Source organism: Carassius gibelio, chromosome B18 (assembly GCF_023724105.1).
Source record: "Carassius gibelio isolate Cgi1373 ecotype wild population from Czech Republic chromosome B18, carGib1.2-hapl.c, whole genome shotgun sequence".
NCBI classification, from domain to species: domain Eukaryota; kingdom Metazoa; phylum Chordata; class Actinopteri; order Cypriniformes; family Cyprinidae; genus Carassius; species Carassius gibelio.
This window is the reverse complement of record NC_068413.1, coordinates 6,164,570-6,189,903: the sequence shown is the minus strand read 5'-3', so window position 1 is coordinate 6,189,903 and position 25,334 is coordinate 6,164,570. Positions and strand designations below refer to the sequence as shown.

Genomic DNA, 25,334 nt, shown 5'->3' with positions numbered 1-25,334 from the left:
CCCATACCTATATGCAAGTTTGTAACTCAAATATTTTTACAAGAAAATGATTCATAAGAAAATGCAAGTACAAGCTGCTTTCTCAGCATTCCCACGCTAGCCACTAAACTGGGCATCAGAATAAACTGGCCAAATTAAGATATGATTATCTTCCAATTTCTACAACAACAGATGTTCAGCTGCTCATGTTGTCAAGCTACCCAAATAACATTTTTTGCAATGTCCAATCTCCAGCAAGCAACACCGAATCACAGAGGACTGAACCTAACAGCTTCATTTGCCAGTAGGTGACACTTTGTCTGTCTCCAGTCCCCTCTCATCATGCCTTTTATGCGTAATATGGCAGAAAGGGACAGAGTTCAGAAGAAGATAATCATGCTTTCCTCACATTCTGGCAACTGCAAACACTCTGAAGGCCCGGTCATTGTAAAACCCTTCACTCTACTGGTCCAACTTGGCCTCTTATATAAGCTCTAACCTTTCAAACTGAAGATCAATTCTTTGTCTAAAGGAAAACAGAATGTGCTGGAGTAGTTCAGGAGGGTCCACAAATATAATGCTTCGCCAAGCACATGTAGCCATATTTTGCTGCATTGCAGGAAATTTACAATATCACTTGCAAGTTTGATGCAAATAAATAGTGTTCTTATTTACACATGGATGACCTCAGAGGAAAGACTTGGCTCCTCTACTGATTAGAAAGTTTCTTTCCGTAACACTGCGTCTTTTATATTTTAAGTTTGCGTGTTTGACAAGCAGAGTCTCAGGGAAAAAGGCTTTGTATTTAAGTCTCAAATCAGGGAGCAATAATCTAATATGGCTTATTTTAGCCTTGGGACCAGCCCAAAGTGCTTATTGATCATTTTTTTAAAAACCTTTTTGTAATAGCAGCCCTGTGCAGAAAGGTTTCATCCTCTGATATAAATCTCCTTTTACCTCTTACTTACCTCTTTAGGTCCACTGTGAATGACAGTCGTGCCTTTGCCAACAGACAGGGATTTACTTGTTTTCAAACAAAAGTGTGTGTAAGACTGCTAAAAGTTAAATAACAGAGACACTATTTGTACCCCATGAAGGGAAAAAGCAGATGTTCACTATGAGATTCTTTCTTATGTCTATTAAATCTCATTAATATGTCTAGCATACTCTTGAATCATTTAAATTTTTGACCACCAAAATCAAGAGGTCAGATTAAATATTACGATCAGTTTTATTTTCTAGTCATTTCCTGTAAGATTTGCTATTACCAAAATATTAACATTAATTATTTACAAATATTTATTATTTAGGAAATTGTAATATTAATAATACTACAATATAATATATTAATAAAAAGAACACACACACTGTATTTACATTAGTTATGTGTGTGTGTGTGTGTGGTTAGAAATATAAAATATGTGATAAGATATAAATATTTAATAAAATTAAAAATGATCTTTTAATATAGCTGATTGAATGTCAATATCAAAATACAAAAAGCAATGCATGCCTCCAATCCTATATAAATATTTAAAAAGTATATTATTAGCATATTCTTGTAAGGAGTATTTTCTCTTTAATATTCCACTTAAATAAATACATATTCTGCAATAATTAGAATTTCATAGAAAACCTTATTTAACCTATAATTGAATTTTTGGATAAGCTTGTAAAAAATTACTCCACCTGAAGTATTTTATCCTAAATTAAACTAACTACAGGAGGGTGTTTTTTTTTTTTTTTTTTTTTTTTTTTTTGGCCAGTTTAAAAAAAATCCCCAAGGCCTTGAATAGTAATGCTATATATAATGCCAAGGGTCATGGCGCTATGAAGGACACTTATCTTTTTAGACTGGCTTAAGTTCTTCTTAAACCTTAATTAACCTGCCAGCTGTTGTCCAGGGCACTCTTGTTGCTATGGACAGCATCAGAAGGTCTTTTACAGAGCTCCTTCTCTGTTAAAGGTGACAATATAAATGTTTCAGAAGGAAGGGTGTGACTAAGCCCTGTAAAAACGGCTGTAATTAAATACACTGATTCCAACGCTGTAATAAAGTTGTGATACGGAAAACTAAATATAACTTTAATAGAGACCTGCAACTCTAATCAGCTTCTCACCAGACTGAGTCACTGCATTATAAGAGCAGTGTTTAACTAATCCTTTATTTTAATGCGGAGCACTTTTATTTAAAGTCACTGTGTTGTTTTTGAGACCACTGCTGTCTTATAGAATCATGTCACTCTCTGTTAAATACTGCTGAATGCTACAGGGGACAAAAGCATGCATTATACTAGTGACTGGATTCAGTATTTTTTATTTTTTTGATAAAGTTCCACACATTTGTCAATGTCCTACGATAAAAGGACAAATTTAGTTGGGAGCCAGTAAAAATGGAACACTTTGTCACAATGCATATTGAGTACATTTTAAAAATCACATTTAGACTTTGCAGAGGCAAACCTTTGTTAGAAATTCAAAGAACACTGATTTAGTAATCAATTCTCAAATAAACATAGAAAACTGCTCTGTTTTACCAGATTTAAAATTTGGAAACTGTAACTAAACCTCCAAGTATCTGAGTAAAAAATGAATTCTTGTTGCTTGTTCGAATTACAAAGGTCCCCACACTTTAAGACATTTTCCTCCATGATTTCAATATGACTATTGAAGATAGTCCAAATAAATAAATAACTAAATATTTGCGAGAAAGTCAATGCTTTTTTATGGATAGAGGACTCTTCTAAAGTTAAAAAAGTCTTAATGATGGATTTGTTGATTATAAACACAGCTTTTTGCTTCCCAAAATGTTAACTGATGGACTGGAGTCTAGTTTTGGATTATTATGATGATTTTATCTACTGTCTAGACTCTCATTCTGACGGCACCCATTCACTCCACTGGTGAGCAAGTGATGTTATGCTAAATTTCTCCAAATTTACATCTTGATCTATCTACATCTTGATTGGCATGAGGGTAAGTAAATATTCAGTAAATTTTCATTTTTGGGTAAACCATTTATTTAATTCAGTTCACTTAAATTTTTATATTCAAGTAAATATTTGAAATCTAGATATGCTTTATAGCTTTACCTTGAAAGATTGATATCAGCTCTTAAGGGTTTTATTCCTGTCTATACTATTGCTACAGTTATATTCCTAAGTAATCTATGAATTACCTTCAGCCTCGCCTTCACGTGACTGGAAAAAGGGACCGGAATCTGAACGCTGTCTGCATTCAAACAGGAAGCCATTTAAAAGATAAGTGCGGAGACACGTGTGATTGGAATTTGATCAGATCGTACCGTCCCTCTCCCGAGGAAAACAAGCCTGAGCTGTTTGGTTCTCACAGTGGTACTAACTTCGGTCATGAGAAATCTGTCTTTGCGATCTGTAAATAACAGTGTATGTGTTTTGTGTTTGGAAACCTCATGGTGAAATTGTTTTACTCACCAGTAAAGGAGGCTGAGGAACAGCAGAAAAAGGCACACAGATACGGACCATCCACTCGCCTCAACTCCAAACCATTTCAGAATGTCGACTACCGGCTGCATGATGAGACCTGTGACTTTCACCGCTGGCTTTCTGCTCACAGAGAGGAGACACTGACAAATGAAAAGCACTTAAGAGTTCAAAGTTTTTGTTATCTACACACTGTAACATCACAATATAACAGCTTAAAATCTGCCAGATTAGATCAGATCTTATCAAATCTTAATAAAACAAGACAAATAAAATTAAATATAACATCAATAAAAGCTATTTATTAACTGTCTAGTATAAAAACAAGGTATCAATTTACAATACGGTTCCATTTGTTAATATTAGTTAATTACATTAGTTAACATGAACTAACAATGAACAAAAAAACAACATCTAAAGCATTTATTAATCTTAGATATTATTATTATTAAAATCAGCAGTTGTATCTTATAAGGTCTAATGTTAAAACGGTTTAATAATTTCTGTAACAAATGCATCATTCATTGTTAGTTTATGTTGGTTAATACATTAACTAATGTTAACTAATGGAAACTTTTGGTAAAGTATTATCCTAAAAAAGGATAATTTAACATGCACTCATTAATTTTGGCACTTGATTAACACACAACAAACTCACTAACTAAAAGAAACACTTAGAATGGGATTTATGTGGATTGTGTTGCTAACTGCATGGAGCGTCACAAAAGTTTATTGTAATAATGCAACAGTGGAATTTTAAACCTGACTAGTCTCTTCTGCTGGCAAAAAAACAAAAAAAAAACAGATAAAGCATGAAAACTTCAGTGTGACTTCATTTACTTTTCCTACTGCTGAAACTGCAAAAAAATGAGTGTAAAGCAAGCAACAAATAAACAAATGAAGTTTTGTCATTAAAAAAACAAACAAATTTTTTATATATATATATATATATATATATATATATATATATATATATAAAAAAAAGAGACCAGTTTCTTTACTTCAAGTGCAAAAACATAGCAACTCCCCAGAAAACCAGAGATGCCTTTGCAACCAACAACTACCTTAGAACTGTGACAGCGATTTCTTAATTTGCAAGCATCACTCACATTTTCTGCATAAATATCTAGTTAAACAGAATGAAATCCTTCATGAAGTTGGAAGCACTACCCTGTGACACTTGACCCATTCACCTCACCTACATTTTCAGTTAAGTTAAATAAAAAAAAATGTAAATGGTTAACCAGCTTACAAGCTGAAATGATCAAAAACAACTGTCAAAAGAAATACTTCTAAAAACTTTACAATTATAAGAACTATACATTTTTTACAGTCCTGTTTTACAAAAGGAACAGAAACTACATGCAGCAAAAAAACAACAAACAACTAAACACACACACACACACACACACACACACACACTGTATACTCAATTATACAGCAGTAGAAAGATGAATCCTTTTACATTATTATAAACCGAATACAACTAGTTTCAATTAGGTAATGCCAACAAACAAACAAAAAAACAAACAAACAAAAAAAACAGATTTCTTCCTTCTTATTTGCACAGTTCACTGCTTCTGTTTGTACATGTTTGATGCTCTACTGTTTACACTTGTCACATCTGGTTTCATGACTCCTCTGACATTTCTCAAAATCCCCAAAACAGGCTCTTCATTGTGGACAACAGGCCTTGATATGAATTTTCATCATTGACATTGTAAAGATGCTCTTTCGTGTCAGTGTGGAGGTACAGTAAATCTCTAAGGAGATTTAAGCTAAAAAAAAAAACTTCCAGCCCACACCAGCTAAAGGTAAGAACGCGTACACTACACTACTTCTGTTTACGCTGTTTAATGCTTACATTTTGTGAACAGTTAAGTTGGAAGTTCTTGGCTTTAGCAATCATGTTGGTGAGCATGGCTGACATTATATTACCAATAACTGTTAGTCTGAGAGCATGTAAGGACATCTAGCTGTGTGCAAAAGGGCAAATCACATACAATTTCACAATAATGCAAGATAAAAGTTTAACAGATAATGCTGACACTATGCATGACTCTCAGTGATTCATACTTTATCATATTAGTCAGAATATAAGCTTAGACAAATATCCCACGCTTGCGTACTTGATCACAAAGTAAAGATCAGAACTATAAAAAATTATAATCACTTCAAAGAGTATATTAGCATAACCTTATTTGAGTGAAAAGTTCGTCACATAATCAAAAAAAAAAAAAAATCAATAAAATTGTAAACAAATTAACCAAATTAACAGACACAATTTTTATAGTCCTACAAATCTATATATATATTTTTTTTAAGAACCAGTCTAACCAGTCATTCTACTAATATTTGATTTCTGTTACATGCATACTACTGTATATAATTTAAGTTAAGATTGTTTATAATTTAGACTGCTGTCAACACTGATTTAACTGTTTTACTATCAGCCTACACACGAAGAATAAGTTCAATACGATGCTCTCTATGTCATGTCACCTTTCCCTTCTTGCTTTGTAACAGAAACCGTACAAAAGTTTACATAATAAAAAGAACGAGCAGCGATCATCATGCCCTCTGCAAATAATCTGCTGTTGTTTGAGTAAATCTGGGACGTTACAATGTTGTGAAAGGTTTAGATTATACTAATAGTAAAATGATATAAACAGTGCGCTTACCCTGTGTTTGACAGCAACTGCTTGCGACGACACTGAGGCGTGCTGGAAAATGTAGTTTTCATGCGGCAAAAAAAAAAAAAAAAAAAAAAAACCCACGCAATGACTTGTGGTACTTGTAGTTTGCACTGAAAGCTAGCCGGGGACCACACACAAGAATTGTAGCCTACAGTCCTTTATTTGAATATAGTAATAATAATACAAATGAAGTAATAGCCTACTATTTAATATTTTGTGTCAGTTTGTTTATTTGCCACAGATACAGTAGCTACAGTAGCCACATTGTTTTGTAAAGAAAAAACATGACCTCTTGAAGATTACTGTTTTAATTTTTGTTTGGTACTGGATAACATAAGTCTCTCTCTGTAATCTACTTTTTTGAATTTTTTATTGCGTTAACTGTAATAAACATACAATGATATGCTTAAGCCTATGCACTGTATGTGTATATGCTATGATATACACAACTTCGCATAACGCTATGTTAAACAGATCACTCTTTTCAATATAAGTAATATTTCTACACTTCCTACACTAGTGTTACGTCAGTCATAATTTTTAAATCTGTAAAAAATTCTGAAACACAATGTTACTTTATGCTGATTAAATTTGCCAAGCAAAATTAACAATTTATACTCTCATCAACTGTGGGAAAAACAATTACGTTTTTTTCTGATGAATCATATAATAATAATAATAATAATAATAATAATAATAATAAACGTTATTGTTACTTAAAAAAAAACGACGAATTGTTCAGTTTTCTTAAATATTCTTTATAATTTATTTATTATTGTTTACAGTGGAATCACTGAAACTTGATGTGGGCATGCATGGTATCAAGGCAAAACTAAGTTTTTTGACATGTAGCCTACTATCTTAAAAATTCCTCGGATGCATATGCCATGGTAATATTTCATTAACATATAACACCCTCACTGCAAGATGGGGACATCGCAGTAAGAAAGTAATAAATGTAATACCAATAGTATTTTGACAGAACTAACGTTAACTGTTTGCAGAACAGCAGTGAGCCCGATCGAGTAGATCGTCGTTTGATTTAGAGGCCCAATTCAACATGATCGGTTACCTCGTCGTTCGATTACAACGCAAAGTCGCTCCGTTCGCTCGCTCGTTTCTCTCATTGCAACTTTTGCAGGCACTCACTCCACAGTCATGATCACCAGCTGAAGCCAAGACCTGCAATTTGGCTCTTTTTTAGAGCCAAACCAGGATCGATACCCGTGGAATTAAGTTGCAGAGATCCTTTTTTTTCATGTCGCACCGCGGGCCGATCATCAAATTGAAATTCTGGATGTGATTTTTCATTCTTTTATCCTTTTTCTCTCCCTGATGAACTGGGTTAGTAATGCAGGAGACAGCAGCGATTCTGTCCGCGGCTCAAGATGGCAGATTTTTATTGAGTTGTGAGCAGTGCTGTCGCTTGATTTTTTGCCATGAATAACAGAAATCCTTGCACCGATGGCCCCTGTATACGAAGGTAAGATCTAGAGCCCTTACTAGGGTGAAATTAATGTCAGACCTGCACATAATTGACTAACATTATTCACTCTCTCCGCAGAGAGACCGTCGGGTCCTGAGGTTCAGTACCAATCTGTTACTTGTCTCAGAGAGAATGCATTTGTTAAATTAGTATTAATTATGAAATCTTATCTTGATGTGCTATCAGTTAGTTGTTGGGTTCGTCCAGGTCTATTTTGGATTTTGACTAAAATGTATTTGAACCCGCAAACCTCCCTGTTTCATTGTGTAATGCTGTCTGTTCCCCTTAATGGTTATTTTTATAGACTGTTAGTGCAAAATAACACAGTTTTATAATCGATTGCTGTATATTCTGCATGCTTATAAGATATATTAGATTATGGATCTATATATCTATACAAAACTGAAAGTGTATATGAAGCAAACAGTCAGTATACAGATAAAGCTTGATGGGAATTGCGTTTACTAATTTCTCGTTTCTCTATTATGTGACTTGTTATTCTGTTGATGCTGCATAATATATGTTGTAATGATTTGGCGTGATTTAGACTAACTTATACACTGCAGTGTTAAGGTGACTCATGAATGCTTTATAGAGAATATAGTGAATCCATAGCAGAGTTTTTACTGTCTTGGCATTTTTTTGTTCTCTGTGAGGGGTAAAATCGATTCATCAACAGCCTAAAAAGCTGGTTTTGTTCTCCAGAGAGCATGCAGAGGTCGCTTACGGGGTTATTTCACCCCAAAATGAATTCTGTCATCATTTGCTCACCTAAACCTCTTGGACTGACTGAGATTTTGGACAGCATGTTAGTGACTGACAGTCTTAGTCACTTTCGCTGCATGCAAAATGAAAGCGAACAGTGATTGAGATTGACATCTTTCCAGGCGCACAGGTTTGGAATGACGTGAGGGAGTGTAAATGATGACAGATTTGACATTTTTGGATGAATTATCTCTTCATGGCTCGTGCCTCCAAACCACATGCTGCCAGTTTTTGGCCATCATAGGTGCACATGCAGCTTTTTGGAGCGCTACGTGTGCCTTCAGTGCTTTTAAATGTAAGGTTTTCAGACACAGCCTTCAGTTGTGGTTGAGTTTGATTTCAGATTGAGGTTGAGTCCTATCCTGGTTGGATGTATAGTTCATAATTTGGACAAATATGAAGCAATGCATGTGTGCGACAGTGACTCAAATGTCAGCGGTACCATGCCAGCCTCAGACAGCTGAAGGTTTGCATTTGTCTTTATTTGATTTTTTCAGTATTTCAGATTGATAAACCATGCTCCCTCTACTGGTGATAGAAAACTCCACCTTTTTTTGTCTTTAAGATTATTTGCACAGAAATGAATAAGCATTACTTTTTAGGGTTTGCTTTATGAAGGCAAGTTGAAAACATGCAAACCTTTACTCCCAGTTCTACAACTTTCTTAGTTGATTAGATGATAGATGATCTTAGATGGATGCTAGATAGATTCATCTGGTGGAACTGTAACATTTGAAGACCCTCAATGGAACCTTATGGGACATCCAAAGACCCACTTGTTTTAGCTTTCGTGTGACTTTCGAGGTTTGCTCTGGCTGTCGTATAAACCGCATCTCCATTGGGGACGTTCACTATATTCCCAAACAAAACCAAGTGAGTTTATTTCTGAAACAATCTGTAGGACTTAAGCCTAATTGTTTAGTCGAACAGTGATGTGCATGAGGTATAACGAGAGATTTGTCATTTGGAAGTAGTTAATGAAGTAGAAACGACATTGTTCTGGTGGTTTCTCTTTCTCTGCTCTTCCTTATTATAGATGTGTGTGCTCAAGATGGAAATGTGGGGCAGCATCACACATTTCCTTTACTGTCCATATGTCTTGTGTGATATTTATGAATGCAATTATGCAGTTTTCACACTTCAGATGGCTGGTTTATGCAGAAATGTGTTTCTTATGGTGCTTATCTCTCCTTGTTTCACTTGTAGAGTTGTTTTCATTGCATTACAAAAGCTAGAAATTTTAATATGGTGGTGGTTTTGTCATTATCTTACAAAGGCCTAATAATTTGTTGCTTTTTGTGGTTTGAGCAATATAACGCCAGTGTATGTAAACGCACATTAAAACTAGATTAAATGTCTGGGCATGCTTGTTTAGCATTTATTTACAGACGACTCTGCTCATCTCATGGCTGTCAGATGTGTGTATTGTGGCGCTAAGGCACATGCACGCTGTGTTCAGCTCTTTTCAAAAGCTGGAGGAAAAGACCTTTCGGTTGGTGAATAAATATCTGTTACTGCTCCAGTTTAGGGTACAGACTGTCTGTGGAGACGTTTGTAATGCCAGTCCATAGTGAGAGCTCTTTGTTGTAGCCTTTTCCCCTGCACTGATGTGTCTTTGTGGAGCGCTGTGGTGCAGGCCCAACGCTCTGGCTCAATCCCATATGGAAGAGTAATCTGGGGCCAGAGGAGTGTTGGCTCCTGGCCTCGTAACCCACACTGACATGTTGATAAATGCCTGATGTGAGGACCAGGACAACCTGTCTCTACAGCAGAAGGAAGCTAATTTTTAGCTTTGGAATGCTGGAGATGGAAAGACACCTTGAGTCAGGCCTGAGTCCTTCCGTTTATTGTTTTTCCTCTTTATATTTAGGGGTCACTCATGTGTGCCAAGTATTAATATTGTTTACAGTATGCTTAATCTTTAAAGGAATAGTTATTAAAAATTAAAATTACATTATTATTTATTCACCCTCATGCTGTTGCAAAACTGTACGACTTTCTTTCTTCCCTGGAACATTGAAGGTCGAGTGTTTCACAGTTAAACATTAAATATACCGTACTGTTCAATAGGTTGATGTCAGTAAATTACAATTTTTATTTAGCAAGGAGACATTGAATGAACAAAAACCTTTAAACATTTCAAATATATTTAATTGTGGACTTTTTATTCCTATTTATATGATATTTAAATCTATTATAATGGAAAATGGTTATTTCAAATTATAATAATTTTTTTACAATATTACTTTTTATGCATTTTTTATCAAATAAATGCATTCTTGTTGAGCATAAGAGTCCTCTTTTAGAAATGTATCTTCAAGCTTTTGAGATTAACCAAAGAAACCAAATAGAAAAAGCACCCTCAAACTGGTCCGTAGGACTTCTCCATTATATTCCAACCCTTCTGAAACCATCTTTTAAGAACCAGTATAATTGTCTAATCTGTACGATTAGTTGTTCTCTGACCTGTAGATGATCTCTCCCAACTGTTTTTGCTTTTCAGACCTTTGGAAACCTTCTTGGTTCCCCTGAGTTTGAGTTCACTCCACCATCTCCACTTGATGAGCTTCTGCGTCATAAATTGAATAAAGCAACTTTTCCAAACATGTTTTGGTGTTGAGGTTGATTGATTGTCCCTAACTGATCTTAACCCATGGCTAAGGTCCAGGGTCATTGCAAGTTGAGAATTGCAGGAAAATCTATAAGTTTGGAGGTCATCGCCCCTGAGTGAGTTTACATTGTTGCCCCCCTCAATCAAGAGGAAGTGCTTCCTTGCGAGGACATTGAAGCATTGTGACACTGTTTGGCAGACAGACAAATGCCTGGTTCTCATAGCCATCCACGTTTGAAAACCACAATGGCTGTCCAGGTCATTGGTCACTCTGGAAATAGTCTTTTCCAGCGCATTATCCTCACTGGACTCTTCGCCTCACCGTGGGTCAATGAATGAACCGCAGGCCTACTGAATGTGATTATGCTGTCCACATCTTGTGTTCCTTTGAAGCCTGAGGGACATTTGAGCTCTCAGAACCTCAGTGGGGAAATGGCTCACAGGTGTGCTATGGTGCCCAAGGGAGAAGAATTGTGGGAAATGGGGGCTGGTTAGTTAATGGGGTCTGTCCTACTGACAGAAACCAAAAGTGCAAGGGAAAATGGGGCTTTGTTACTGTCCACGATGAGCTCATTCATTTTTATAGGTGTTTATTTTGCCTGTGAAATGCACCACTTTTTGCATGTTTGGATTGAAACTGAAACATGCAATATCAGTGCATTGATTAATTGATCAAAGATTAAAAAAAAATCGCTAATCTTTATAAACCCTCAGGCGTTTGCTATATGGCACAACTGCTAGTGAACAAGCTCAATATTCCAACACCATCTCATAATGTGTCTCTCTCATTATCAATAAATGACTGTCTGAGAAAGACGTTGTTAATGGCAAACGTATTTATAAATGAAATCCAGATAGGAGTAATAAAAGTAAAGTCATTTGCACTCTGTGTAAGGCTGTAATTATCTTCAAAGCTCAACAAGTATGAAATATAAACACAGTGGATGTTTTGGTGTAGCATGTTTTTCTCATTAAGTGATTTATGTGGATGCTTGTCACAGCGACGCTGACCTCTAGAAGTCTCACAGAACGAAACTGTCCAATGAAGTAAACTGTGTTAAATGTGATGGCTTTCAATATTTCTTTCATCTCTTTTATTATAAAAACAAACTTTGAATCCTTATTAATTCACCATTGTAAACCTCTGTATGTCTCTGAAGTTGTTCATTTGTAAAAGCGTTTACATTTTAGATGCTATCAGTATGTTGGTATTGAATGTTTTGTTGTCTGTGCAAACATATGGAAATGCATGTTTGCTACAGTTGGAGTAGAGAATTTAAGAAACAAATTAGGGCTGTAAAAGTTATAATTTATTTAATATTGTAATTTTTTTATATGAATTACTGAATTTTAAACAATAATACTAATTAGAATTTTTCAATCATAACAGCGTTGACTTAGTATTATTTACATACGAATTATATTTTCATTAGTAGCACTATTTATTAAGATTTTTATATTTTCTGTTTTAACTTTAAGTTGAAGTAATTTTAAAGGCGTTTTGTCATTTCTATTAGTTTCAGTCTTAGTTTCAGTAATTTAGTAATAGTAATTTATACCTTCATCATATTTTATTCCAGTTGGTCTGGAACATACTTAAGTTTAACGTGTAAGTACAAAGAAATAAATTAGAATTCAATGTTTTCCTTCATGTTTATGAATCCACCTGTACTTTAATAATGGTAGAAAAAAAGATAAACAACGTTAAATTTAGGCTAATTATTTAATTACTTATTTCTGTATTTTAGTAATTACTGTGGTTTTAGAGTAATGTCTATATAAAAACATATTTATTTTGAAACCACTTTAGAAACAAGATTTCATGCTTTTATATTTTTTCTCACATAGTCCAAATGGATTTTTAATAATATATAGCTATTTTTATTTTTTATCTTTATTATTTTTAATAATAAAAGGATCATCACATTGCACTGACTATCTTTGTCTTCAAGTTCTGCTCTGTACATCCCCTCTCGGACACCACAGCACATGACCTACAGGCTACATAATGGGACTTTATTATTTCATAATTAGCCTGTTTGCTGTGCTCATTTTGTCTTGCGTAATAATTTATGTAACTCCCAGTTTTAATGACTAATTTGCGGTTCTCTATTTGTGTACGTTTTGGCATGACTGCCAACAATTAGTCCGCTATAAGGTTCCGTGGAGAGCCTTGCCAGTGATGTTAGTCCGAGAGCTCTAGCCACATGCGCGGTACTCCGGGGTAGGTGAGTTCAGCATTGATTCGCAGCCATGCGGAAACAGAAGGATCCAGCTGCAAGCCTCTCTGTTTGTTTCGTGGTGCGGGCGTCAGATATGATGCAGCACCAAGGACATTTTCAGACAATGCTGAGTGTCATACCTTTCTACACCCACACTTATCCCGCAGAACTAAAGCATTCTGGGATACATTGCGTGTTTACACGGTAAACAAAAGGGTTGCATTTAGTTGCCAGGCTGTGTCAACATATGGTCACTTAGTGAGGTAAATAAGCAGCAATGAAAATGCAAAGGGAATCCGATGGGAATGGCAAGGAAATCAAGTCATTTTTGTTTCAAAACATCACAAATAGGCCTGTTTTGACTCATTCTGCCAGGTCTGGTGGATGTGCTTTTTTTCGTAAAGGGTGGGGGTCCAACTGGCATGTTTCCTTTGATCAGATATGAGAGGATCAGTTCACGCTGGGGTCTCTCCCGGCTGCATTCTTCCACCAACAAAGGGAAATGAAAGGGGGCTTTTTTTCACAGCCGCTGGATTTGCGGGGCTGTAATCACATGGCAATTACTCCTTCATGAAGGGCACCATTCATTTCGCCTTCACACCTATGGTTACCAGCACCAAGGTTCATATCACCAGCCACTGACTGATGGAATTCAGCTGCTTTTGTGCAATGCAATCCTGCTTATGCCTATGTCTCAGGGCATCATTTATGACTTTTAGTAAAATGCACAAGTTCAAGTGGTTGATGACACGGGTAGCTTTGGTTTAACTTGAGCGGAAACATTTGGAGTAGAAACAATTTTCTCTCAGGAATTGCTAAATTTCTAACAACAATTGGCAAATGGCAAGGAATGCATTGAATTAACCATTGTGCTATGCTAAAAAAATAAAAAAAACTTAAAACCTAATTGGATGTTCCCAGTCAAATATGAGCTTGTAAGTCTTATTATGACCGTATCTTGGATTCAGTCTTGTTCAAAACTTTTCTTTCAATTAACATAGGTTTTGTATTTCTTTTGGAACTGATTGTAGGTCTTATTGATCTGAGCGTTCCTCAGTTTTTGAGTGAAAAACAACATGATTTGTGGATAATTTCACTCAGAAGCTGTGGTGCAAATACAAAACCAATTGTAAGAAAACAAGCTGTTTATCTATCTCGGGAACACCAGAGTTATCAGTTTTGAGGGGAATTTGTACTGTACCCTTTGCGAGCAGAATTTATAGGTTTTGATCCAATGTGTTGACGTTAACTTGCATTTTTAGATAGAAAAAATCCTCTCTGGGCCAAATTGACCAGAAAAACAGAAATGGTAGTTAGTTGTAAAAATCTTTTGTACTCCTATAATCTTTGAAGAAATCTTTTTTTTGTGTGTGTGTGTGTGTACTTGGAGATATAACATGGTCTTGTGTGCTCATTTCTGTAATGTGGGTTACTGTGCATGTGCATACATGGATGAAACCGGGGGTTAAACTGGCATACAAAGCATTCATTGGTCTTTCAGCATGCCCTCCCCCTCCCTGTTCTGTCCATGCCATGCCAGCCTGCTGAAAGCACATTGTCTATGCCCTATATAATCCTATTGTTGTCAAGAAACCCCCATAAATTGGGCCAATTGGCCTGACGAGGCCCAGCCTGCTTTATCAGGGTAATGTACAGTACAGACAGATTAGCTTTGTCCACAAACATCTCATAGTTAGACCCCAACATAATATTAATCAGCTGATCAGCTTGATGTATATCTTTCCTCTTATCACTAGGACTTTCTAAACAATGACTTTGCGATTTTAAAAATGTTTTAAAAGGAATATTTTCACTGTTTATTTTATTTTATTTAATGTTTTAATCACTTTTTAAAATTACTTTAAGTGCTTTAATATATATTTTTGTTTAACATTTTATTATTATTATTTGTTTTTACTTTTTTCATGTTTACTAAAAATAATACTTTCTTTTAACGATGTAAGATAGATATATATATATATTTTCAAACATTAAATGTAATTAAACAAATTTAATCTTAGTAGTAAATAAAACATTATACGATTTTTCTTCACGGTATGTATGTATGTCTCCGTCTTTCTCCATCTTATTTAAGCATTTCTTGAAGGCAATATAGTCAGGAGAATAGAGAAGAAGAAGAACAGCCCTGAGAGAGATGTTTTCAATAAGTCTCTTCAAAATGGTCACTTCCCACCCTCTCATTCTCGTGTTTTATGCCTCATGTACTGAACGCGACAGACAGTGCTGCAGGTAAAACTTTCCCCACACAGTCAGTCATTGTGGGGTTTGGCCGCCTAGCCCAACTGTGGGCTCTTCACAGATGGCTGCAGGTTTCGTGACACGCTTGGCTGATAACCAAAGGACTTCAAAGCCCCAGACAGCCAGAACAGAGCTGAGAGAGTCTGCCCCACTTTTTGATGTGTGCCTGGAGGAGTGAGAAAGGGACACTGGCGCCCCGACAGACCAGAGCACTCTTAAGAGCCGGAGATGAGCGGCCCCTTTGCCCCTTAATGAGCTCTGCTCGAAAACCAATCATGCTCACACACAGGTCCTCTTTGTCAAGAAAGCCTGTTCAGTTAACGGTAGACTCTAGTTAAACGAGTAAAGCTCTGATTGGCAACTTTTTAAAACTAATCTTCACTTTCAAGTCACTCTTTGAATTCAAAGCACTGTAAAGGTTGTGAGACGGTCTTAAAGATAGCTCAACCAAAAATGGAAATTGCCCCCTCCAAAAAAAGAATAAATAAATTGAATTGACGAAAATAATGGTAGCACTTTATTTTAAGGACCAATTCTCACTATTAGCTGTTTATTATCATTCATATTACTTGCATACTGGCCATTTATTGGTACTCATAAAGCAAATATGAATCCCTTATTCTGCATGACCATATTTTAGATCTGACCCCATACCTAAACTTATCAACTAATTCCTAATTAATAGTGAATGTGTTCCCTATTCTGAAGAGTTACCAAAACATATTGAGACCATTTAGTATAATAAAGCAATTTATACACAACTATTCAAAATTTTAGCGCAAGATTTTATTAATGTTAATTAAGAAGGCATATGCTCAAGGCTGCATTTATTTGATTGAAAATACAACAAAACAATAATGTTATCTTATAAAATGGCTGTATTTTATTTTAATATTTTAGAAAGAGATTTCTTATCATCAACGTTAAAAACAGTTGATATTTTTGTGTAAAATAATTCAATTTTGCATTTGCATTTATTTAAAATGTTTTGTAACATTATAAATGTCTCAACTGTCATTTTTGATTAATTGTATGCATTATAACAGAACAATACATATATATAAGTTAAATAAATGTATGCATTTAGCAGACACTTTTATCATAAGCAACATGTGTTCCCTGGGAGTCGAACCCACAACCTTTTGCACTGCTAACGCAATGCTCTACCACTGTACATGCTCTCTATGAGCTGACCTATTGTTCAACACACACTCCAGAGAGCAGCGAGGGAAAGGGAGGCTGATGATGGATGCTGTATCCTACATCCTCTCCTCTGCTGGGGTGCATCTTGCGATTTCTTGGAGGTTAATAATTGAAAGGTTGCTGGTGGGTTGTTGGCAGGGTGTAGTTGTGCGTAGGCTGTAACCTTCTTGTGTGTTAGACGCCATCCCCTCTTTCAAGATCAATGACACATGCGGGCCTGCCCTCCCCTCTGCATATCCCTTGACCGGTCAGAGCAGCTCGACGCTCCCGGAGCCCAGAAAATCTCGGTCTCCTTCCGCGCTCCGTCTCCAAGAAAGGCCAAATGCCGACCTTTTGCTATGAAAGCATGGCCTTTGCCATTTCTGGGATTGTTGTTTTTACCTTGCAAACTTTATTACTGTGAACACGACATAGCAAGAGCGTGAGGTAGAAAGAGGTCGAGGTGGATGGAAGCTGATACAACTGGGTGGATACTGAGCGTCAACACTGGGACTTGTTCCCTCGTGTGCTCCGGATCCTGTTTATTTTAGGCTGGACACCTTTTTTCATGTGTCTTGAAAGTCCGTGTTGCCTTTGGTGTCACAGGCTGGCTGACTGATTAGAGGCTTCTCTCTTTGTGGAGTACGACAGCAGAATGTCTCAATCCGTGAATCCCTTTGGGACAGTGCTGCAGGGACATTATAACCTCGAACTCAGCTCAGGGACAAGACAAGTCCCGTCAATAATATATACATCCCCTTTCTACTTTCAGTAAGAATGTGAGTCACATGTTGTGGGGGCCCAGAGCACTTAGAATTCAGCCTTGAAAAAAAAGACAAGACAAGAATGAGCTAAATAAAGTAGTTTATATATATATATTGGTACCATTTCAGTTATCAGCTGATATTAGAAATATTAAAATGTATTGTAAATATTTTATGTTAAATAGTGCATGCTCATTTCACTTATTTATACATTTAGACACTCACCATTAAACTTTAAAAACACTTATCATTTAATAACACCGTTAAATGCAATCTTTAGCCAATTTTAGAGTGAATTTCCATTGTTGAATATCCATTGATCCATTGGTACATTACATTTGTAATGTTGTGATGTCTTGATTCACTTGTGATACAATAATGATACAATGACTAATACATTTTAGGATTTTTTATTTATTTATTTTTAATAATTTTCAGCTTTATCAGCCAGTGTTATTTTAGTATTATTTATATATTAATACATACTATAGTATTTACAAAATCAATGTTAGTTTTAGTTAACACAGTTATCAGCTTAGTAGTATTTTATTGCTGGGAACCAATCAGCATGAACATTCTGTTAAACATCTGCTCCTTTCTGGTGCTGTGCAAGAAGGAAAGTCACAGGTTTGGAATGAGATGAGCGTGATTAAATGACAGAATGTTCGTTTTGGGCTGAACTGTCCCTTTAAGCTGTGTGTTTGTGTAAGTGGCAGTTTGGCGCTGTGGCCTGAAATGTCTCATGTGGGTGACACTGCTAAGGCCATGCGCCTGAACTCTGTTGCATTTGAGAATGGAGGATACATACACACACACACACACACACACACACACATACACGCACACAATAGTCTCATACTGAAGAGAAAGCAAGGAACGGGTGTGTTGAATGCTTATCACAATCAGACACATGGACAGTGTGTGTGTGTGTGTGTGTGTGTACAGTATGTCCGTCAGACCTTCACCGGTGTCAGTGCTGATCCTCTTCTACAGCCCTGCCCTCCTGCAGCCAGCCAGCGTTCAAAAACAAACATGTTTTGGAAACAGCTCTCTAAAGCTCGCCATTGGCTGCCAGGCAGACTGATCGGGTCTGACTGGTTCCTTAGCACTTCACTATGATCTGATCCTGAGAGACGCCTCTGCTCAGATATATTTTAATATGTCTGAGAATCTCAGAAGGTTTATGTTTCCCTGTGTTTGCCCAAGCATGAAACAAATGACAGAGCCGTCATAGATATACATATTAGCATAATGAATGCCACAGACAGCACTAAAGGGCCTCCCATATAATGCAGGCAAAGAGCCACATGAGGAAGATATGACAGAAACATTACTGTGTGTTCTGTCTTGGGTGTTTGTGTCATTTTGTATTCCTTATTTTCACCAATGAAATGTGGGTTTCCTAGGCAACTGATTGGTCTTAAGGAACATAACATTCACGTTTTAAAAGCTTTCCATCCATCCATTCTTTGGATCCTTTGTAGGAATGTAGGTTGAAGCTTCACACAAACTGATAAAATTGTGTCCATCCAAACTTGTGTGTGTGTGCTAGAATAATTAACGCATGATTTTTGTGAATGCTAATAGAATCATGTTGGATTTATGCATGATTGGTGCTGATTGGTCACCTGGCTTAGTGTTGTTAGTGACTGTGAGCTAGCATGTTGTTGTCTGGATTTGACTTTTTAGAATTTGAGTCACATGACAGTAATGAAGGTTTGGTCCTAGAAGCTTTCTTCTGCGGGTCATGAGTCTCATGCCCCTTGTTGGGTGACTCTCACCCTCATGGGTGACAACTTAATAGATTTACACTGTAAAAAACTAAAATAATAATAAAATGCCATTTTAAAATCATTGAAATTTTGGATAGTCTGGTAGAAGTGCAGCAACAAATTCTACTGATTTGAATGCAGTTAAAACTATTGATTTAATAAAGCAGAGAAGTTAAGGAAGAGCCCACAAGTTATTAAGAGAGACAATAAATAAAAGAATTGTATTATGAATTATATCTCAACTGGAAGGATTGCTTTAAAATTAAATAAAAATTATAAGTACATTTAAAGGACCAACAATTGTTCCCCTGAAGAATCCACCCATATGCATGTGTATTTATTCAGAAACCTTTGAAGCTAATTAAAGAAAAAACATGTAAAAGCCATTAGAAATTCTCTAGCTTTTATTAGTTACTTTGGCTTCATATAAAGGTCATAAACAGAATAAAAAAATCATAGCCCATATATAAACTCATTTATCATCATATATTTAAAACCAATAGACAGACTCTGATGGAGTCACTGATGACATTCTTTTGAAACTTATTGTTGTGCAGTGTGTGTGTGTGTGTGTGTGTGTGTGTGTGTGTGTGTGTGTACGTGTTCCAGTTTTGTTCTTTTGTTCTGTCCAAGCCTGTAATTTCATTCTTGCCTCCCCAGAAAATGTCAGCCCGTCCAGTAATCAGATTACTCATAGTTTATGGCTTTTGCTGAGGTATTAATATGTTATATATGTTGTTCACTTATCACTAGCGTCAGTGGCTGGCAGGACTCCAGGCTTTGTTTATGGAGCTCTCAGCACCGCTGGGCTACAGAACATCATTTGTGACTCAAAGTCAACATGAAACTGTGTTCACAAACCATTTAACTCCCGTAATGTGATGTATGATGAATTGAAAAAATGTAGAACAGGACTTGACTTTATCCATCAGGAATTGATTGGATTGTGTGTCTAGGACGTGATTTGAATGATGGGGTTGAACAAAATAACTTGGTACCTTTGGAAAAAGGCTTCATGTCAGTTGAAAAGGTAAGATGAAATATGCACCAGTGAATAGTTAATATTAAGACCAGGAATGTAAATAATTTTGATTTCATGTTGACTTAAAGGGATAGTTCATCATTTGTATGATGAAAAACCTGTATGAATTTCTGTCTTCTTTTGAACACAAAAGAAGGTTTTTGAAGAATGTCTGGAACCAAACTGTTGCCGGTAGCCATTGACTGATATAGTATTTTTCTTCCCTTCTATGGAAGTCAATGGCTACCAGCAAATGTTTGCTTACCGACATTCTTCAAAAACCTTCTTTTGTGTTCAACAGAAATGGTTTGGAACAACATGAGAGAGAGTAAATGATGACAGATTTTTCAGTTTTGGGTGGACTATCCCTTTAAAGGGATTATATTATTAACCTTTGTACAATTATTTATTAACCCCCCCCCCCCCCCCACACACACACACACACACACACATCATGTTAGTCTTTTTTGTATCATAAACCGTCATACACTGAAAAATAATTATTGGTCTAGAAACCATTTTCACTTAAAAATGGTTACAAACAATTACAAAGAAATGGCGAGTTACACATAGAATCAAACATTACATTTCAAAGTAAAAAAAAAAATGAAAAAGTATAATTTTTGTGAAACATACTCCAGTAATCTAAAGTTTTATTTACAGTAAACTTTGAAAAATCCTTTTTTAAAAGAGTAATTTAGTTTTACGTGACTGTTTTCCTTCTCCATTATGAGCATGATTAAACAGGCTGTTTTTCTACTGTATCTTTAAGACTTCTCTATGTAAATAACATCCATTATGATTGTCTAACATCAGTGTACCAGCATAGTTCAATAAGACTAAATACTCAAGTGACATTAAGTAAACACGGATGAACATGTTACTTGAATATGACTCTGAATTAACTGTTTTGAGTTTTTATAGTCTGAGTTGACAGGAGAATGCATTTTGTTATCCTGTAATCTTTTTTTCCATGATATTTTCCCTTTATTTTAGTCCCTTAGCCTTAGTTCTTCCCATCATTCCATACAAGTTTGTGCCGTTGGGTTATAAAGGTCTACCACACACACACACACACACACTCTCTTTCTCCCCGGAATGTGATGTATTTGCAGGAAGAACCAGTCATAATGTATCCTGAAGAGCTGGCGTGTTAGGACTTTGGCTTATTAGCCGTGTCTGTTTATCTCTGGTATTCTCCAGAACCGTCATTTGTGTAAAGATTATACTTGATGGAAACCACAAACTGAACCGGCGAATGACAGATGTCCAGAATTCCAGAAAATCTTGTTAAAATAACACAAAAGAGCAAATGCTTTTGTGAACCACTGCTTTTTCCCAATGCTGTATTCACTTTGATAACACTTGAATTAAGAATGAGCTTCTTTTGTTAATTTCGAGGCCGCTTTTAACTTGTTTTGTGGTTAAGAACAGTTGTTTTATCAGGGTAGAAAATCACTTTAGTCATTGGGGCGCCACATTTATCTGTGCTTTGAGCGCCACAACTGCAGGATGTTCTCTGCGTGTGTGTGTGTGTGTTGTCTGCTCTCGGTGTGTGAATCTTGTTTCATCTGTGCCTGGCTTGGCTTTGTGGTTGGACTCTGGCATGTTGCTCAGGTCTTGTTTTTTTGAAGTGCCAACAGTGCAGCAAAAACCTGCAAAACACACTTTCACAAGTACTCCGGCGCACACACACACACACCGCAACAAACTACAAAATCACTCATGGTTTGTTATTGTTCCTCAGAGATTCTAATCAAGAGTGCCAAATAAAATAAAGCATATTTAATCAACATAATTAAAGCATTCCAAATTTTGCCTGTCACTGTTTTATTAGTGGGGCTGGCGAATGCTAGTCGATGTTGTGTTACTGTAATGGTCTGATAACAGAGCTGTACAAGTTACTTTTAATCAGGTGCTTGTCCTTAAACAGCCGTCTTAGTCTTAGTTTTAATTCTCTCGAAGGGAAGAGAGTTAGTCAGCTGCTCTTGAAGCTTTAAAGTAGCTACTGTGAGCTCCTTTCTACACTTCAATAAGAGCATTATTTTGAGCCTGTTCTGTTGCTTATAATAAATAAATTGTGGGGGAGTCCTTGTTATTATGATAGTAGTAAAAGTATTTTTTTTACTATTGATTAATTTATTATTTCATTTTTCTTCTATTTATTATATATTTATTTGTTCTTATTTTTCTATTTTACTTTTCTAAACTTTTTATATTTATTATATTTATTACTATTCTTATTAGTAGTAGTAGTAATATTATCGATTATTTTATACTATTTAATAAATATTATCATGTTATTTATTTTTTTAAATTTTTAATATTTATTTATTAATAATTTTTATTATTTTATTGTTGATTTATTATAAAAAAATTTACATTTCTACTAACTGTTGAAGCTGACTATTTATTTTTATTATTATTGGAAAAAGTAGTATTAATGTAGCATTGCTTTTTATTTATTCAGCTTATATTTTTATTAATTATATTTTACTAGCAGTTATGTTTGACTGATGTTAATATTATTATTATAAGTATTAGTAGTTTTTTAATCTATTTTATTTAATATTTATTTATAAAATGTATCGTTTATGATTACATTTGTTGATTATATTTTTCTAGCTGTTATATTTTGTTGTACTTAGTATTTTAAATTATTGTTATAATTATTATTATTATTATTATTAATTAATTAATTTATTTATTTATTTTTACTGGCTAAAATCTAGAATCTATTGAACTTGTTGCTTTGAGAGAACTATGCAAAAAAAATAAAAAAAAAATAAAAACACAGTTATTCTGCACACTCCCATGATGCCCTTTCCATATGTCATCTATAGCCCCTTCTAAACATATGGCTTCCTCTATTCTCACACACTGGCCTTGATAAGTGTGTCACTAACAGGCTGGTTGGAGAGGTCACAAAGCCTGTGTTTGACAGTGTGTGTTGTTTGTTTGTCTTTCTCTAAGGCCGTCAGAACACATGTCAATGGCTTTAGCTGCTCTCTGGCCCAGCTGCTGTCTGCTCTGCTCAACTAACACCTCACTAAATATCACACAAACACCCCACTAATGGGTCAGATTAGGGTGAACGTGCATCCATGTGCCATCCTTATCCATCTCACAGAGAAGGGACATTTTATTTCTTAGAGGTTACTCTTTCAGAGCTCAAGTTTGTGAGGAAAAAATGTCAGAATTGTGATATTTAAACCCACAATTGTGAGAAGTAAAATTAGAATTGTGATTCTCAAAATATTTTGGAATACAGATGTTTTTCTCAGAATTTTAGAAAATTCCAGCTGCCTCTATGTAACGTTCCATAAATAGGTTTGGATGTGATCGCTAAATGAGGACTGGGTGGTCAATACCCCAGCATCTGCTGTTTGTGTAAGCGTCTCTATCTTTCTGGAGGTCTCGTGGTTTGAGATGAGCAAGACCAGTGAACACATCCAGGCAAAGAAATAAACAGCCTTAGAAATGCTCCTATAAGCCGCGTGTCTCGTTTCCTGCTGGCACTCTTCCTATCTTCACACACTGCACGAAATGTGTGCTCCCGGCCTCTCAGAGCTCTCGTGTCATGAATAGAGACAATAGCCAGAGGTTTCCTGCTCTCACTTTCCATGGGACTACTGGATTTCATTAGACGAGGCTGATAGACAAGGGAGTGGATGCTAGTTAGATTTGGGAGTAAGTAGATATTTTTATTCATTTGTTTATTTATTTTACTTTAGTATGATACCAATATTATTTCAAATCAATGTTTTATTCATTTATTTATTTTTAAATCAACAAATAATTACTTAAATGTATTAATATTTAAATTATTGGTTAGTTATACATAATATATTAATGGTTAATACTTTTTAAATTAACAATGTAAATTAATAACTATTTGAAAAATCATTATTTACCAATGTCTAAATATTATTAATAAATGTATGCATATTTTTCAATTACTGAAATTGTTAAAAAGTAGTATATTAGTGATAGATGGAATTATAGTTTTTGCTTAGTGTATTACTTTAGTATTAGCTATATATAGAAGTAATTATTGGTATTTTGAATTAGCTTTTTTGTTTAATTTTAAGTTTTAGTAATTTTTTTTTAAATATACTTTTCATTTGTATAACTTTGTGTGCATATCCATTATTTACATGCATGCTTATTATTATTATTATTATATGTATTATTTTTAATATTTTATTTAATATTTATTTCAAAATTTTGAAGCTTAGGTTTTTAGCGTATTATTTATATATTATTCCAACTTTATTTTACTGAGAGAAAATTATTTTTAAGTTGTAAACCCGACCATGAAAAGAACAAGATTAATGGACAAAAATACACAAAATATACTTGGGGTATGACTCTCTTCGCTTGGGAAAGTAAGCAATCACCTAGCAACCACCCATAACACCCTAACAACCGCATAGCAAACATGCTAAAACCACTTGGAGCACCATGTTCTTCTGAACTCGTTTGTCTTTATGTTTTGTCTTTTGTTTCTTTATTTTTTACATTTATGTACATTGTCTTTCTGGTAATGCACTTGTGAATATAAGTGTACAATTATTTGTTAGGCCAGAAAAGTATGCACACAAACAATGTCTAAAGATAGGAGAGGAAAGGAGAGCAAAAGAAGAAGTGATGTGCAGGGGGAGGTCAGCAGAGAGACAGTCGGGAGACGGCAGAGGGGATAGAGTGGCAGAATAACTGTAGGATTTGAAGAGCTGGAAAAGATCACTCCAGACCTGGAGAAACAAGATACCAGGAGACCTTACAAATGACTAGATCTCACAGAAAGCCAGGTAGTAAAGGACTTGAAAGAAAGGAACAAATACAAACAAGAAGAGAACGCATGCAAAGGCTTCCTGTGCTTCCTCCCCCCTGATGGTATGCTACAGTGGGCATCGCTCGGAGCCATGGGGGATAATGCTATGTCTAGACAAGAGGAGGTCAATTCATTAACCACTGATTTCTCAGGACACGGTCCTTTGTTTGCGTTTTTACCCTTGTGAGCAGCCAGATATGTTATAAAAAAAATAAAATCCTCAATAAAATCCTTTCTCCATCAAAGAGTAAAAAAGCTTGTATTTAAAACTATAGTTCACCC

General features: G+C 35.4%; 2 protein-coding genes across 6 annotated transcripts in view; one reads left to right on the top strand and one right to left on the bottom strand.

The window, feature by feature from the left end:
• The window catches only part of LOC127976933 (thromboxane-A synthase-like), a 59,330-nt gene extending 53,155 nt beyond the window's left edge, over positions 1–6,175 (bottom strand). Inside the window, exons 1-2 of one of the 2 annotated variants that reach the window (XM_052581524.1) lie at positions 6,122–6,175; positions 3,432–3,583 (exon numbers count right to left, since the gene is read on the bottom strand). In XM_052581524.1, the coding sequence (XP_052437484.1) occupies positions 3,432–3,532 (101 nt within the window). In that variant the 5' untranslated portion in view covers positions 3,533–3,583; positions 6,122–6,175. The remainder of the gene's footprint in view (positions 1–3,431; positions 3,584–6,121) is intronic. The other variant, XM_052581525.1, reaches the window with a different exon arrangement.
• Positions 6,176–7,203: 1,028 nt separating this feature from the next.
• Positions 7,204–25,334, top strand: part of LOC127977061 (homeodomain-interacting protein kinase 2-like) — a 94,165-nt gene continuing 76,034 nt past the window's right edge. The window contains exons 1-2 of one of the 4 annotated variants that reach the window (XM_052581748.1): positions 7,205–7,619; positions 7,701–7,720. Coding sequence is in view for 3 of the 4 variants with exons in the window: in XM_052581747.1 (XP_052437707.1) it covers positions 7,601–7,619 (19 nt within the window). In the remaining variant the exon portion in view is untranslated. Of the gene's footprint in view, positions 7,620–7,700; positions 7,721–23,751; positions 23,909–25,334 lie in introns of those variants that run through there. The other 3 variants (XM_052581747.1, XM_052581745.1, XM_052581746.1) reach the window with 3 other exon arrangements.